We start from the raw sequence: 13,693 nt of genomic DNA on the forward strand, positions 1-13,693 counted from the left end.
AGGGAAAGGCACGCCGCTGCCCCCGCCAGGCCAGCCAAAACTCCCGGAAGGACGCCACGAAGCCCACATCCTCCAGCAAGCTGTTATTAAGATGCCAATAGGCCGGCCCTGGCCTCTCTGGACTGAGATACACATGGGGGATGTGGGGGCAGGGGCTAACCTTCCCTGCCTACAGCTTAACAGGGAGGAGTGGAAGGCGCCCCTGGGATTGGGGGGGACAGGGTAGGGGGAAAGCGACCGCTCCTCCCTGCTGGAGGGCACGCAGGGGAGGAAGGTCTAGAGGGAGGGGCAGGGTGGTGAGGGAGAGGGATGGGGCTAACCACTCCTCCCTGCTAGGCTGTGTTCAGGGAAGGAGGGTACCAATGGGCGGGGGACTACAGGAGGGACGGGGCGGGGGAAAGGGAAGAAGTAACCGTTCCTCCCCTCTAGTACTGGATTTACCACGGCACTGGGCCCACGGTCCAAAGGGGCCCCAGCCCGGCCTGCTCTTCTCTGCTCACCCCCCGTGGGGGCAGAAGCTTGATGCTGCCGGCTCCTGCTGCAACAGGACAGGCTTTGCCGGCAGCCAAGCTCCTCCACCGCCTCTTCCCTGGAGGGTGCTACCTTCCCTCCCTTCCCCGCCCTCTCTCCCTGCCCCCGATCAGCTGTTTGCCGGCAGGAGGGAGGAAGAAGAGCAGAGCTGCACACTCCCTGCTCTGGAAAGGAGGAGGAGAAGAGGTGGGGGCAGGGCCTTGGGGAAGGGGCTGGAATCGGGGCATACTCCCTCCAGCCCCTGCCATGAGCACCTCCATGCAGTGATGAGCTGCCAAAATCTTAACAACCAGTTCCCTCCTCATCCCACGAGGGGGTCGTGGCCCACCCTCACCCTCCAGGACTTCTGCCCCGCCCCAGTACTCCTGCCCCATCCAACCCCCCACGTTCCTTGACGCCATCCCTCCTGGGACTCCCTCCCGCCATCCCCCCCAGAACCGGGCAGGAGGGTCTTGTGGGCCACCGTAGTGGGTGCCCACCCTGCCCTGCCCCTAAGAGCCAGAGGGACCTGCCAGGGGGCGAGGTGGGGAGTCCCCGCCGTGCTGACCTCGGGCAGCTCCCAGGAAGCATTTGGCAGGTCCCTCTGGCTCCTAGGGGCAAGGTAGCGTAGCTGGGGGGGGGAGCAGCCACTCCCCCACTGATCACATCAAAAGTGGTGCCTTAGGCACCAACTCCGTGGGTGCTCCAGGGCTGGAGCACCCATGGGGAGAATTTGATAGGTGCAGAGCCCCCACTGGCAGCTCCCCACCCCGCGCCCAGCCCCAGCTCACCTCCACTCCACCTCCTCCCCTGAATGCACCGCCCCGCTCTGCTTCTTCGCCCCTCACCCCTACCCCCAGCTTCCGCGAATCAGCTGTTTGCGCGGGAAGCCTGTGAGAGCTGAGAAGCAAGTGGTGGCTTCGCACTCAGGCCCAGGGAGGTGGAGGCGAGCTGGGGCAGGGAGCAGTTCCCCTGCGCGCCCCCTGGGGTTACCTGCTGCGTCATGGGCAGCCCTCCTCGTGCCCCCCCACCCCAGCTCACCTCCGCTCCGCCTCCTTCGGCCTGAGCCCGAAACAACCCCTTGCTTCTCAGCCCTCCCAGGCTTCCCGCGTGAACAGCTGATTCGCAGGAAATCGGGGGGTGGGGGAGAGAAGCAGAGCGGGGTGGCACACTCAGGGGAGGAGGCAGAGGTGGAGCGGAGGTGAGCTGGGGCCAGGCGGGGAGCTGCTGGTGGGTGCTCTGCACCCAACAAATTTTCCCCATGGGTGCTCCAGCCCTGGAGCACCCACGGAGTCGGCGCCTAAGGTGCCACTTTTGACAGGTTGTTAAATTTATTAGCCCTTTTAGAACCGGTTGTCCCTCGCTTCTAAATTTAACAACTGGTTCCAGCAAACTAGTGCGAACCAGCTCCAGCTCACCACTGCCTCCGTGACCCCAGCCCACACCCCCAGGCCTCTGCCCACCCTGACTCCTGCACCCCACCACATACCCCCAGCCCTGACTCCTGCACCTCCACACCTACCCAGGCCCCCCATTCCCTGACTCCTGCAACCCCCCCCCCCCCCCCACACACACACATCTCCACCCTGAGCACCAAGCGGGAGCTCCTGCACCCCCCCGCCGCCATTCCCTCCTGCACCCCTCACACCAAACAGGAACTGCCCCAGGTAAGAGCTTCACATCCCAACCTCCTGCCTCAACCCTGAGCCCCCTCCCTCACCCTAGCTCCTGGCCAGAACTTGCACCCCAATGTTTTTTTACATTTTTTTTTAATCAAGCGCTCTTATCCAAAGCGCTTTACAACAGTTAGCTAACGGCTCCCACGCAGTAACAGCCGCAGCTGCCAGCAGCAGTCAGCCAGCCTGGCAGCAGGGACCCATAGGTGGTGGTGGTGGTGTCCTTGCTTCTCCCTCTGCAGGCCCGGGGTAGGCTGCCAATGCCCCCCACAGCAGCCTAAGGGAGTCATTGCTCCAGCCACCAGCAGGGAAGCCCAGGGAGGCCAACAGAAGGCCAAGGAGGCCAATAGAAGCTTGTCTGAGCTTTGATTGACTGATGCTACGACCAGTAGGAGTCTTTCGTGCAACCAATAGGCGTTTAGCATGATTAAGCGGGCGTCCCTTCCTGCGGAGGGGGTGACGTGAGGCTGGAGCGCAGGCGTCCCTTCCTTTTCTGGGTGGCAGCGAGCGAGGCAGCACTATGAAGGCGTCGGGCACTGTAAGCGTGGCGCGCCGGGCCTAGCGGGTTGCGGCTGGGCGGCCTCGGCCCGGGTTTGGGGGTGGGGAAGGCTCGTCACTGGTACTCGGGCCGTTCTGGCGGGTCCTGCCCGTCCGGGTCGCCGCATCTTTTCCTCAGGGAGCGAGCGGCCAACATGGCGGCCGCCCAGAACGTGAGGCTGGGGAGGCCGCGCAGAGCGGCGCCGCAGCCAGCAGGCGCCCCCTTCGTTGGGGCCGGCCTCAGGCGCCGGGTTACGAGAGGCGGGTCTGGGTTCGTCTCCGCGCAGGCCGCGTGTGCCCCAGACGCTCCCCCTTCAGGCCCCGCAGACCGCGGCCATGCTCCGAGGCCTGGCGGGAGCGCACGGCCTGGCCGGGCCAGGACCTAGGCAGCCGGGTCTCGAGGCCCCGTAATCGCTCGCGGCTTTCTGGTTAGAGCGAGTGCCGCAAGAGGCTCTGACCCCATTGTACAGCGCGCAAAGCCTGAAGGCCGTTGCTCTTCCTGAGTGATGCTCTCCGCGGGGAATAAGAGGAGCCGAAGCGCTTGTGGAAGCGAAGGGCCTGGCGAGATCCTGTAGGAGAGCTGGACTCGGCCATAGTGTTTATTGTCCGTGGGACTCTCAGCTGTAAGCTGCTTCCCTCAGCATTGCTGTCTGCAGTAGCTGGGGGCTTCCTACATACATCACTGCTTATGCGATCTCGCGCCTCGCTGTAGGGCTAAAACTGTCTTGCTTTTGCCTCTGAACATTGGAGGGTTTTTTCATTCTCTCTCTCTCTCGTTTGTAGCTGAGGGAGTACAAAGTTGTTGGGCGATGCCTTCCTACTCCTAAATGTCCGACACCACCCCTTTATCGGATGCGTATCTTTGCTCCTAATCATGTTGTTGCCAAGTCCCGTTTCTGGTACTTTGTGTCTCAGCTGAAGAAGATGAAGAAGTCTTCTGGAGAAATTGTGTACTGTGGACAGGTATGGTCTTAAAAAGAAAAAAAAATACGTGGTCTTGGAAATTTTTGGGATTTTAGTTGTTTTTATATATTGGAATGGAATTATTTATAAAAGAGCTTATCATGTCACTGACAGTGAAATTAAACTTTTCACCTGTCACATTTTGTGTACCTGAAAATCGAACTTCTACTTTCCACAATAATTAGGAACCATGAATATTTTAAAACTAAATGCATTAGATCAGCCTTGCAAAATCATGACAGATAATCCTTAGACATAAACTACGCTACTGCTGGTCCCTTCCCCACCTCCAAAAAATACAGTAATAGAGAACTAATATTTTATTTCCTGCTTAGAAAATACTTGCTCTAAGGTCTGTTTTCAAGACTGGTTTCATTTTTAAGTGGTCAACATCATAATTGTAAAACTGTTCCCTGGCTTACTTTGGTATATGTCAGATTTGAGATTCGTCTAAACCTTCTAATTCTAATCTGTTTTGTAATTCTATACCATCCCTGTTGCAAAGTCCATGATATTAAAATGAAATTTTCTTTTTGTAAAACATATTTTCATCATTGGCACACTCTCTCTTACTCTTCCCTCAATTGGAATTTTAAAAAGTAACTGAAACAATTAGATTTAATCTGATTTTTTTTTTTTTTTAAATAAAATCTAAGTTTTGGGGCTAACCTGATAATTGAAGCATAGTTTTCAAAAGTGACTAGGGAAAGTCATGCTGAAAGTAACAGGGACTTGTACTCCTAAATCACTCTGTGTCTCTGAAAAATCTGTCCTCCTCCCTTTGGAAAGCTGCTTACTTACCTGGGTAGAAAAATCTACTCACCTACCCTTTACCATGATTGATGACCAAAAAAAAAAAAATGATTGTGTGTGTAAAAACAAAAAACTCCCAAGATGATAGAATTCTGCAATATGCTTCAACTAGAAGTTTAATGTGGTGTTCTCCCAAGCTGCTGTTTTATTATTCAATACACAGTGCATCAGTGAGGTAATGTTTTTATCTCTGGTTCTTTCTTCACTTTTATAACCTCAGGTATTTGAAAAGTCCCCTTTGCGGGTGAAAAACTTTGGTATCTGGCTACGCTATGATTCTCGTAGTGGAACCCACAACATGTACAGGGAATACAGGGACTTGACAACTGCTGGTGCTGTTACACAGTGCTGTAAGTAAATATTTGTTGGAACAAAGAATAATCTTTTAACAGTAGTATGTGTAAGATCTCATGCAGCATTTGAGAAATTGAAATAGATATATAGGAAAACCTTGGTGAAGGTGGTGACTGCATTCAAATAACAGTACAACTAGATTCTTTGAAAAGCAAATTAAAATGGTTGGAACTATTTGAACACCCGACTAGTAGTGATTGCTGGAGACTTTCCCCCAACCAGTATTTCTTATTCTCTTAAACCTCTTTTGAACATACCCTTCTGAAACTGTTTATGCTTAGCTTCTGCAAAAAAAAAAAATTTTTTTTTTAATTTTTAGTAAAATTAAAGAAGCTGTTTTGGTTATACAGTTGTGTAAAGTTCTAGTTTGATGCTCTTCCAGTTCAGGTTATTTCTTGCATCATACTTGAGTGCTCAAAAATTGTTAAAAATAAAAATTATTGGTTCCTCGGAAAATATTTTTGGAAGAATCACTAAGGCTCACCCTTCTTTTTTGCACAACACTTAATAGTATTTTGGACTTGATTACTTTTTAATGTTCTTGTTGAAGTCTTACAAGCACCAAAGTGAGGAAATTCAGATATATTTCATTTGGCCATATGGAGCATATTAATAGTTTATCATCTACGCCATGTGGAAAATACCTTTATGTTTTGTAATGGAGTGAATTTTTGCGGGAACTGAATTGCCTGAAATCTTTTGTATAGAAGATAACTGGTGTGTTGGCCAAAAAGACCTCATACCCTCTGTTTACAAAGGGTCACAAGTAGACCTTAAGTGTGAGCCGGTACGACATCGTGCATCAACTATGGGAAAAGGACTGAGACTTTTTCCATTGGACCATATGAACTGGAACCATAAACTCAATTTAACATTAAATCCCACCAAATGAGGGTAAATCCATCCTCATCATCGTATCCACTTGTTATACTCCACACATGAACGTAGCCATTATATGAACAACATACCCCCATATCTCAATGTCTGTACTTTGTTTGACCTGTTAAACTTTTACCCCCAATCGGGGAGACTGCATATTATGTATTCCTTACGCCACCCGTTCCTAAACCGAATTTCGCACCCCTTGATGATCTGTACCTTATTCCCTGATATCCAGAAACTTCTATGCTTAAACTCTGTACTGTTTTCTTTTTACTTCAACATCTTAATAAAATTATTAAATCTGATAGACTAATGATCTGTTGTGTTGAGATATCTGGGGCTACCTCAGATTCCATGTGCAGTTACTATAGTGGGTGATATTTTTTTCATTCTCAATATAACATTACTAGTGCATTTTAATTTGTGTTTAAAACACTTTGCACACAAAAACCCAAAGAATATTATTTTTAGTAATAGTGTTCTTGTCATGTGTGCAAATATCATATGTACCTTGTCGCCTTTCAAGAGCTGACATGCTTTTGAAAGTGAAACTGAAGGTCCAACATAAAACTTTCTGCATATTCTCTGTTAAATTAACTCATTTTATCAAATTAAGTTTTAAACTCAGCAGTTATCTAAAATACTCATAGAATAGTAATCTAATCTGGTTCAAGCAATATAGTTGAGAGCTTGGTCAGAATTCCTTGAATGCCCATCTTACATCTGAGTTGTAAACTCCTGAAAGCTGAGGATTTATATGGAAATGTGTGTTTTGCCTTTGAGAGCATTGTAGTAGGCACAATAATATGGTGAGATAGCAATGTCTTTTGAAACTGGTAATTAGCACTTGAGATCCTGGTATCCACAGAATTACTGAACAAAAAGGTTAAACTGTACTTAATGTTGTGTATGTGGTTTATACATGATGAGCACCAATAATTGGAGCCCTTGCTTTGAGGTATAAAGATGGCTTCAGATTTCTTTGAGAATCTATTTCAAATGTGAACCTTCAGGTCTATCAGGCCCTTGCATATTTCTTGTATTAATCGAGGACTTTGAACAGTGCTAAAGTTAGTGACTTTTTTAAAAAAGCTAGAAACTTGGGGTTGTTATACTTAAAGAATAACTCAGCCATTTGAAAGTATGGAAATAGTTATTGTACCCAACTTACATTGTCCAGTATTCCATAATTTTAAGTATAGCTCCTGATTCACTAACTTCTTGCCCAAAAAATGTGGACTACACATGCAGAATTGTACCTTTTTTGAAGAATTCTGGTGTATGTGGGAGGTGTCAGCACCTGACTTATAATGAAAAGCTTCAGTAGAGACTGTTGCTCCTCTGTTAATAATCTTCCTGACTAGAATAACTGTAGGAAAAGTATAGGAAAAAATGTATTACCAAGCTGCAGTTTCAATTATACTGTGCAAGTCAGCTGTTAAATACAATATGCAAGAATAATGAATTTCATAGTAAGGACCTCTGTTTAAGAAAACATGCTACATGTAAGCAATTTCAAACTGCACAGTGGAGATGAAAAAATATTGTGAATTGTGTTGTTTAAAGTAAATGAGATAATGTTAACATCACCCTGATGTTACAGACCGTGATATGGGTGCCCGCCATCGTGCTCGTGCTCACTCTATTCAGATCATGAAGGTTGAGGAGATTGCTGCTAGCAAGTGCCGTAGACCTGCAGTCAAGCAATTCCATGTAAGTGAAACAAAGTAAAACAGTGGTTGGTGGTGCTCATTGTAACACACAAGATGAGACAAAATCTCTTACCTAGAAGTTTGCACTAAGTTTACAGGATGTACTATGCCGATTAAAAATACAGAGTGTTGCATTGCAGTCCAACAATTATTTTATATAGCAGAGATGTATTGAGTCAAACTTGCATGTATGCTGTTGTAACTTGGAATCATGGGTCCTTTAGTGCTAGAACTAGTTGAGTGAAACTACTGATCAAAATCAGTTTGATTTCTTTCCGTACTCACGTGCTGTGAGTGAGCTGTTTTAAGTACAAAAAGTACATCTAGTCTTACAGCTATGCTGAAACAGGCTTATTTCAATATAGTTATCTTAACTTGCAGAAAAGGCAGCTCTGTATAGAAAGGTGTTAGTAGTTATGTCTTATATTTGTATTACCCAGGACCTCATTGTGTGAGGTGCTGTAAAAACACAGAATAAAAAGACAGTCCCTTCCCCCAAAGAGCTTAGAAACAGTAGCCTTCAGTTGTTTCTAGCTTCTAGTAACCCTGATCCATGGAAATGCTTGTTGCTCTGATATCTAATACAGATTAGATATGAAGGTTAGAAGTTGAACTTTCTAATTCACTTATCGTGACTTATTTTTCATAGTGTGTGTATGACCTGAGATAATTGCAAGATCGATATAAATGAAAACTAACACTTTCTCCCTTACAGGATTCGAAAATCAAGTTCCCTCTGCCACACAGAGTTCTGCGTCGTCAGCACAAACCACGTTTCACCACCAAGAGACCAAATACATTCTTCTAAGTGCAAGAACATTCTGTTTGCTCTGTGTTACAATAAAATTCTTATTGGAAAGCTCTTTGACTCTAATTTGCAAGACCTAGTTTTGAAGGAAATGCTGCTTAGAACACTTACTACTGCATGGACAGCCACGGGAGGGAAGAAGTTTTAAACTCCAACTGAGAGGCTTGTTGCTGTAGTTCTATGACAGTTTTGCATCTTAATTTTTCTTCATGTGAAAGCTGCATAAGTATGAATATAGAGGCATGTGTAGTTCATAGTTAAAGCTGCTTTGAGCTTTTCAGTCTAAGGGATTTTAATCCTGCTTTGTTGTGCACTTGGTTAATGACTATTAGGCTTTGTATACACTACCACTTTATAGTGCTGCAAGTTTCAGTGCTGTAAAGTGTACCAGCGCTGGGAGTGCCCCTTGCTGGTGCCACGACTAGACAGCCACGTTCCTAGTGAAGATATGCCCTTAGTGTCAACATTTATTGTGCACGTCAATGAAAATTTACAAAAATTTATAATACTTTTCAACAGACCCTCATCCCTGGAGTTAACAGCCTTGCCTATTGGTTGTTGCTTGCATACTGAACCTTTCCAATGTTCTAAAATATATCTACACTTTCAATATTTAAAACATACTCGGCCACCCACATCTGCTTCTCACCACTTATATAATCAAAAGTTATTCCCACCCCATACATTCCTTCTGTCTCTTCCTTCAGCTGTCTTCTGTGGGGAGAAAGTCTTCCAGTATGTCTGGAATGTCCACAAATATGGACCAAGTGGGGAAGAAAGAATTAGGAGTTGAGAGTCCCTCAAAGAACACTTTACAACTTTCTGTTGTACATATAAAGCACTAGTGTCTGTATTGATTCCATGTACAGAAGGAAAGGAATGGTCTCGTGACCTTGACCAAACTACTTAGACCTTTAAAGATAAATGCTTGCACTTTTAATGTCAGCCAGAAAACATCAGACAGCTGAGACAGCACTGGTGTTACAGGGTGCTGAATTTCTGGCCTACAGTACCTGAATGGACTAGAGCACAGTAAACTAATGCATAAGTGACAACGGTCACGCTGCACAAAGGGGAAAAAAGCTGCTATTTGCAGCCCAGGCTTTCAAAAGTTTCTCAGTGACTAGTCTGATTTACAATTAGTGCCTTTCTTCCAACTGATGCTGTTTTACTGCAACTCACTTGTTCTGGGTGCTTTCTCTGCATGCTCATACACCTGATTTTATCTGGATTAAACCTGTGCTCAATCTCATTTTTATGCTGGGACATATGACCTAATATTTAAGGATTAAAGTGTAAGATACAAAACTATTATCTTTATGGAAAGTTTGTTTTGAAACAAAATGGAAACTGGTAATTGACCAATTGGAGTTAACAATTGAGTGACAGTTGTTTATAAACTTCAATCTCAACATAGGATATGCTACTGCAGCATCCTGGATCATGGTAACTACTTTGCATTATGTACTTTAAGTATGACACAAATCCCCTTTCACGCTAAGAAGCTCAAACTGGGGAAATGTTAACTATGTAAAATCATAATTTGAAAATTGCATACATCCTACATTAAACTGTCTCACTGAAAATAACAGTATGTTATTCTGCCCTGCTACTAGGAGTAAACTATACTACATCAGCTAGAATTAGTCACTATATCATAAGAAAGGCCTGAATACAGCTCCTAATCAAGCTACATGGGCCTGGACACTACAAACATGTCAGTATAACTATGTTGTTATGGTATGTGGAAAATCTACACCCCTGAGTAATGCATTTATACTAACCTAACTTCCAGAGTGGATAGTGCTATGTTGACGGGAAGACTTCTGTTATCAACATAGCTACTGCCTCCTGAGGAAATGGAGTACCTATGCCAATGGGAGAAGCTCTCCTGTTGGCATAGGTAGCGTCTTCACGAAGTGCTACAGCGGGGCAGCCGCAATGCTGTAACTGTAGACAAGTGCTTAGTACCATCGTGTCCTCTCTTTCCTTCCTCTAGGGATGGGCATATTTCCAGTGTTCCTGGACTGTGCATTGCATAACTTTTAAAACATGATTCTTGTAGATCCACGCTGATCAAATCATACAGAGAATTGAACTGTCCCACCTCTGAAAAAATTTGGGACATCTCCTACTCCCAATTTGCTTTATCATAATTTTAATGAAGTCCTAGGGGACTTGCTGTTATGTTAGTATAGGTCTGAAAAATCAACAAACACTGCAGCAAGTTATATTACATTGGCAACAAATGTAAGTAATAAGTTTTCACCTGCTGTAGATGTAGTGGAACCTAGTGCCTCCCTATTTGCAATTTATGTGACCAAATCCCTGAATGAGTATTTAGGGAAAAGTGCAGCAGTGTATGCAATTGTTTTCTTAGTAGGAACACACTATAAACTGTTTCACTGAGGAGGAATATTTTTAAAAGATCTGTTGATAGGGTATTTTTGTCAAAAATAGGAACGGAATGAGGTGTATGTTTTCACCATACTTTAATGGACTCAACATGCTTATCACACAAGTCCCATTTATTTCATGATTGTCAGACAATTTAATGTAACTTGATTTTTTAAATTCATGTCTGGTCAAATTCTGATAGCATATTATTGCACAAGTTGTGCAATGGGACTACTTGTAGAATAAGATGCTAAGGTGATCAGAATCTGGTCCACATTAATGAGTATAACAAGATCTTTGTACAAGTTGACTGTTGAGAAACATGAGCCATTAAAATAACTTCATGTGATAGTGAATGCAAATACAATTTTAATATAAATTATTTACTTTAGTTTATCATGCTTGCTTTAGCAGAGCAAAGAATAAGGACACCTCTTTTTTGTCACCCAAGTTACAGGAAAGCACCCATCAAGACTAAATGATTTTTACCTCAAGTGGAGAACTGTAGATTGATACATTAAATGTATTTATCAGATTTGTGTGTTCACCTTCAGCATTTTAAATCATTAGGTGGCATTTAGAACATTTAATTTTATTCTAGTAATGTACATTTTAAGATTTTTTTCCTCTAGTATACTTCCTGTTATAGTGAACTAGGCTGTGGTGTGATGCTTTATTCAAGCCCAAGACTACAGCTGTTTTCTTTGCTATGAAAGGCTGCATCTGGCTCAAGAGCCATGAGTTGAGCAGTATTAGTCTAACTAGCACAAAATATGTATTTTATTTGCTTGACTAGTTTTTTTGGGATAGCCTTGATTAGATTACCAGATTTATGGATGGGTAATCTGACATTTCCATCAGTAAATGAGACATTAGCAGAGAACAGTGCTGTTGAAACATTTCTTCTCTAGGCCACAAGATTTTTGAAAGCCACGATTATATTTTTAGATTCTTATTTGGTATAGTGAGAAAAAAATAAGGGGGAGATTTTCTAAGGAAATTAGGCACACACCGCCCTTTGAAATTTGGGCACCTAGATCCAGATTTTGAAGGTATTTAAGATCCTAACTTCCATTGATTTCAATGGAAATTAGGAGCCAATATACCTTTGAGGACCTGGGCCCTAATTCCCATCTGTACCTTTGCAAATCTTTCTTGCGTATCCAAACTCTATTCTTAATTCATTAGTACATTCTCATCAGAATAGGTAAGAATTTATGGCTGCATCTTATTAACATCAATAAAACATATGTGGAAGTCTCTGCATTGACAGTATTATGCAGCCTTTATGGATTGAAGCTCTTTAAAAGTATTTTTGCAACACTCTGAAAATCTAGGTTGCTTATGCCACAGGGTTAAAACTTTAATATATTTTAAAGTAGTTATTATAGTCAGACTACTATTACCTGATAGCACTGATGATTCAAGTAAATTACATGTATGAATATCCCTCTGTTGCTACTAGTTCAGATGCTCAAGTCTCTATTAGTATGAATATTGTATTTCTTTGTAAATCAATAGAATGCCTATTATAAATATTGGCTTCTGTGGTAACTGAGTAGAATTCAACACCTTTGAAAACATAATTGTTAGAGTACTATATTATTGGTTTTGCAGAGTCTTGTAGAGCTAAGCCTTTTTACAAAAATTAGCTCCTCACATAATACAAAAACTCTCACTGAACAGGCTACATTAGTGGCAGCCTCTTTCCACTACTTCCCATAGTATGAGATTTGTGTAGTAATAGCTATGACCACAAGGAGATGCAAGGAAATGACAAAAATCCAGTTTATACACTTCGGCCCCAATCCTGTAAACAGTTATGCATATAAGTAATGTTACATGTCTGAATAGTCTCAATTCATTGGGACTACTTCCGTGTGTAAAATTACTTGTGTTTGTAGGATCAGATTTTCAGAACTGCTGCTAAGCACTCTGGAGCTGCAAGTGACGAGCACTTCTGAAAACCAGGTTCTGTAATATAAGTTACTTGAGCTTGAGGTTCTGCTCTTGGGGTTCTTGCAATCTATAATAGTGTGTGGTATCTGAACTGCCAGCTGCCTAAATACTTTGCAACAGGAACAAACTAAACACAAAAATCAAGATAATTTAAGTAGCAGACTGAAACTGTCACACTTCACATACACAGGTACATACGACTTTTCAGAGAGCAAATTGCAGTGTGGCTATTTGAACTCCCTCTCTAGAACAATTTCATTTTACTCAAGAAAAATGATCCATATGGAACTACTGATTTGAAAGTTTCAGAGTAACTTCCCCTTTGAGTAAAAAAGAAAATCAGTTAAAAATACTCCTCTGATAAAGTGGGAAAACCTGATTTTTTTTTCCCACCACTTTAGAACACACGGAAACACAAGGCAGACTTTCAACTAGAAACAGGCTACGAGATTACATTATGATAAGAAGGAACTGAAGAGCCACAAGAACCACATTTAATCAGAACGTCAAGGAGCAGGAGCAACTAGGAAAGAGTTATATAATTGCTTTACATAATTTGGCAGAATGTTGTAGGTCTGGATCACTACACAATGCAGTGACTTGTGACAAATGTCTTGAGACTCGAAAATGCAGTTGCCAGTGAGAATTCAAATTCTGCTGGTTTAATTATAGTCAAAACAATAGATGGATCATTTTAAAACTAAATACCTGAAACATTTATTTCATGTCATGCATTATTGCTTACCCGTAAGCATTGTAATGATTCCAGCAGACATTTGTGCCACAAATTACACAGATTTTGTATTGTTATAGTCATAGTCAAATCATGCTAGTATCACAATAAATACTACGGCAATCTCATCCCATTATTCCTCAAGATGAAAAGACAACAAGAAGTCAAGAACACGGTAAAATATTAGTTGATTCTATTTGCATTGCCCATCTATGCTCCTTCAGTCACCCATTGTCCCATGCCAGATCTGGGATCAGAGAAGCTCCAGTTGGTGCTATTCTTCATAGTACAATTTTGAGGAATAAAAGGTACCCACTGTGACCTAGCTACCCCTTGGTGCAAACTGGCA

The 13,693-nt window shown here is 43.4% G+C and overlaps 1 protein-coding gene and 1 non-coding gene across 2 annotated transcripts; both read left to right on the forward strand.

Annotated features, from left to right (window-relative positions):
* The first annotated feature begins 2,617 nt into the window (after positions 1-2,617).
* On the forward strand, positions 2,618-8,306 carry RPL18A (ribosomal protein L18a). Its single transcript, XM_073327895.1, has 5 exons — positions 2,618-2,724; positions 3,507-3,686; positions 4,720-4,849; positions 7,339-7,448; positions 8,163-8,306. Exons 1-5 carry the CDS (start codon positions 2,707-2,709, stop codon positions 8,253-8,255), a joined length of 531 nt encoding a protein of 176 aa, XP_073183996.1. The 5' UTR covers positions 2,618-2,706; the 3' UTR covers positions 8,256-8,306.
* LOC140905695 (small nucleolar RNA SNORA68) lies at positions 6,172-6,303 on the forward strand. Its single transcript, XR_012156933.1, has one exon. It is a non-coding gene; the product is annotated as a small nucleolar RNA SNORA68 (small nucleolar RNA).
* Positions 8,307-13,693: the final 5,387 nt, after the last annotated feature.

The sequence above is a fragment of the Lepidochelys kempii genome, chromosome 1 (assembly GCF_965140285.1).
Source record: "Lepidochelys kempii isolate rLepKem1 chromosome 1, rLepKem1.hap1, whole genome shotgun sequence".
NCBI lineage: Eukaryota > Metazoa > Chordata > Testudines > Cheloniidae > Lepidochelys > Lepidochelys kempii.